Raw genomic sequence first — 3,303 nt, 5'->3', positions numbered from 1 at the left:
ACCCAGGCCCCGCCTCCGCACTCTTATTGGCTAAGACAGCCAGACACGCCCACAGGCCAGAAGGGGCGTCCGTGCGGCGAAGCCCCTCCCCCGAACGCCCATTGGCCTTTGACGCCTCGCCCAGGCCGGAGGGCTTGCAGAGAGGCGCCGGTGCCCACCTGGGAACCGGCGGGACTGGTCCTGCTCTGAGTGCGGCTTTCAGCTCAACCTCTGTTGTTCACTCCTTCGGACACAGCTGTTACTCCACTCTGCACCGAGACGCATTTCACAAAGCAGTTTCCACCCCGTAAAGTGAAGTGTGAAAATTAGTCGCTCGATCGTGTCTCTTTGCGACCCTGCGCATAGCCCTGCTGCAGGCTCCTCTGTCCATAGGATTTTCCAGGCAAGAATAATGGAGTCAGTAGCCATTTCCTTCTCCAGGGGATCTTCCCGACCCAGGGATCAAACCCGGGTCTCCTGCATTGCAGGCAGATTCGGGAAACCCTTCCACCCCATAGTCAGCCTGGAGCCTCACTGGAACCTGGCAAAGGGGCACGGCCCTCAGCTTGCAGAGGGGAAGACTGAGCCTGGGCCTTTTTTTAACCCAAGTCACTTGTCCTGTCTCTCTCACCCTCCCTGGGCTCTCCCAGTGGCCCCCTCTGTCTCATGCAAACAGCAGATGCCAAAGGAATCCAAGAATAAAGTCCTTTATTGTCTTCCGAGCTGTGGTGATAGGGCTGGGGGCTCCAGGAGACTCAGGTGGAACTTCCCTGGACCCGGTTGTAGAGGAAGATGGCGCCTTTGGCTGAGGGGCAGAGCTCAGCCCACATCTCAGTCTCCTGCAACCTCTGCATACTCTGTGGGGAGAGACAGTGAGACCCAGACATCTCAGCGTCAGGTTTCCTGTGGGAGCTGTGCCCACAGTTCTGAGCCTCAGAACCTCATGTTAAGGGGGCTGAGCAGGTCCCTGGCACTCTCCCTGGGCTGAAGGCAACCCCGTGAGGACTTGTGGCTCTGGAGAGAAGCTCTGAGATCTGGGAGCCCCGTCCGACCCAGGCCTGGGAGACAGACGTGCATGACCAGGCCTCTGCAAGCCCCAACCCAGATGCTTATCCAAATGACACACTTTGCCACCTCGAACCTGTTTCTCCACAAAGATGATTCCTGTGGATTCGTGGGCCTCAGGTCCCCCACTCATGTAGTGTCTCCTCACTTGCTCAGAAGTCAGGCTGCACCTGGACAGGATGTGAGAGTGGCCTGGTGAGTGCTTAGCCCCTGGAGGGGCCCTGTAGAGCACCATCTCCCTCAGCCATGCCCCTCAACCACCCACCTACTCCAGGACCCAGGATTCTGTCCCCCAGAGATCACTCACTGGACGTAGAACTCAGCACTGGCACGGCCGGCACTGGTCTCATTGCAGGCGATGCCCAACAGCAGCGGCTGACTCAGGGTGAGTGGCGGCACATTCACCTGGGGCCAGGGATACCACCTGTCAGTGCCCAATTCCCACATCCCCGCCCCCTCAATGAAGAATAGCATGTTACCCTAGTACAGCGTTTTACAGTTTGTAGTTCAAGTGCCGAGAGTCACAGAAAGTCAGATCTTGGGCACGTTCATTTCATGTGGGAAAACTAGAACTGGAGAGATGGAACAGTTTGCCCTGAGTCACCCAAGGGAAGTTGATTTAGTAACTGGGACTCCTATTTACCCCTCTTTTCAACAAACCTGGTGGGGAAGTAGGCAAGACATTTATCATTATCCCCACTGTAGGGAGGAAAACCCTGAGGCACACAGAGGCAAGGGTTAGAATTCCACTTCAAGTGTGCCTAGCTGCAAAGCCAAGCTCTTTGCTCAATGATGGATGCCTAGGACTTCCCTGACAGTCCAGCAGTTAGGAGGAGTCCCGTACTCTCACTGTCAAAGCCCTGGGTTCAATCCCTGGTCAGGAAACTAAGATCCCACAAGCCGTGTGCCAGTCTGGACCTATGGAATTCTGGCTTGTTCTACCTCCTCCCTCCTTGCCCACTACTCTGTTCTGCCTGCCCCTCACTCACCTCATCACAGATCTCCTGGAGGACACTGGAGAAGAGCTCGTGCACCACCAGCTCCCCAGGGAGGTCCTTGTGCAGGGGGCTGTCACCTGGGCACAGGGCCTGTGAGAGGTCAAGCTCAGTCTCTGCTCCCCTCTTTCCGCCCTACTTCCCCACCACACGCACTGGCCCTGAGGGCCTCTTCCTCTGACCCCAGCCCTCTTTTTCCAGATGGGCAACTACTGGTTCAGCTAGGTTCTCCATCCCCACCCCCACCCCCAGTTCCCTAGCTTCCCATGGGTCTGGGACAGGATTCAGCGGAGAAGCTGAGAGGCTACCCCTAAGAAGAGACTTTGGAGAAGCACCAGGCCAACTCCCCTTTTAAGAGATGAGGAAGACAAAGCTGAGCTTTGTGGGTCTTTGTGCCTCTGCGCCCAGCCTGGCATCTCACCTGAGGCTCAGGATGCCCACCGGGCACGTCCACCAGCCCAGGTGCCTCAGCCACCTGGCCAGAGCGGCGCAGGAAGACAAGGAAGTCGTCAGCAGTGGCCAGTGCAGCGCCCACGCCCAGGGGGTCCGCCAGATAGGCTTGCTTGTCACCCCAGTCGGTGGCCCCCTGCTGTCGCAGCCAGGCAGCTGAGCTGGCCCAGTTGGTCCCCAGGAAGTCTTGATAGGAAGTAAGGCCCAGGCGCAGGAGCAGCTGTGGCCCTGGCAAGCCAGTGGGTGCCAGTGTGGCGGAGTGCAGGCGGAACTTGGGGGCATTAAAGAGCCAGGGCTGGGCCTGAAGCCGGCTCTTCCAGATGGCGATGATGGCCTTGTCTCCTCCTGGCAGTGGGCGACGATCATAGGCTGGGCTCAGCTCTGCCCGAACCTGCTTCTCAGGCAGCCCCCCGGGGGGGCACTGCAGCAGCAGGGACACCTCAGGGTCCATGGTCTGGAGAGGGCAGTTCTGGGGACGACACAGCCAAGCCTGTCACCTCGGGGGACCCACAGCCTCCCTTGGGCGCGGCAGCTGGCCCCCTCTGTCACAGACTTCCTGAGGGTACCCACCCCCCCGCAGCCCTTCTACATCCCCCTGACCACTCCCTAGGCAGTAAAATGTCTTATCATCCCAGCAAGAGCTCCTAGGCTCCTGCTACCAGATATCCCTTAGACTCCCCGGCATCCCTACAACCCAGAGGTCCTGGGTCCTGTCTCTCCCCAGTGCCCCTGTCTCCCCAAACCAGAGGTCTTGCCTCCCCCAGTGCCCCTGTCTCCGCAAACCAAAGGTCCTGGCTCCAACCCTAGACATGCC

The 3,303-nt window shown here is 58.9% G+C and overlaps 1 protein-coding gene across 3 annotated transcripts in view; it reads right to left on the bottom strand.

The window, feature by feature from the left end:
- Positions 1-670: 670 nt before the first annotated feature.
- Positions 671-3,303, bottom strand: part of NUDT22 (nudix (nucleoside diphosphate linked moiety X)-type motif 22) — a 2,887-nt gene continuing 254 nt past the window's right edge. The window contains exons 1-6 of one of the 3 annotated variants that reach the window (XM_010837977.1): positions 3,245-3,303; positions 2,461-2,958; positions 2,034-2,132; positions 1,352-1,449; positions 1,121-1,214; positions 671-836 (exon numbers count right to left, since the gene is read on the bottom strand). In XM_010837977.1, the coding sequence (XP_010836279.1) occupies positions 735-836; positions 1,121-1,214; positions 1,352-1,449; positions 2,034-2,132; positions 2,461-2,940 (873 nt within the window). In that variant the 5' untranslated portion in view covers positions 2,941-2,958; positions 3,245-3,303 and the 3' untranslated portion in view covers positions 671-734. The remainder of the gene's footprint in view (positions 837-1,120; positions 1,215-1,351; positions 1,450-2,033; positions 2,133-2,460; positions 2,959-3,244) is intronic. The other 2 variants (XM_010837978.1, XM_010837976.1) reach the window with 2 other exon arrangements.

Source organism: Bison bison, unplaced genomic scaffold (genome assembly GCF_000754665.1).
Source record: "Bison bison bison isolate TAMUID 2011002044 unplaced genomic scaffold, Bison_UMD1.0 scf7180017864089, whole genome shotgun sequence".
NCBI classification, from domain to species: Eukaryota; Metazoa; Chordata; class Mammalia; order Artiodactyla; family Bovidae; genus Bison; species Bison bison.
The sequence above is the reverse complement of the archived record's forward strand: the minus strand, read 5'-3'. Positions and strand labels throughout refer to the sequence as shown.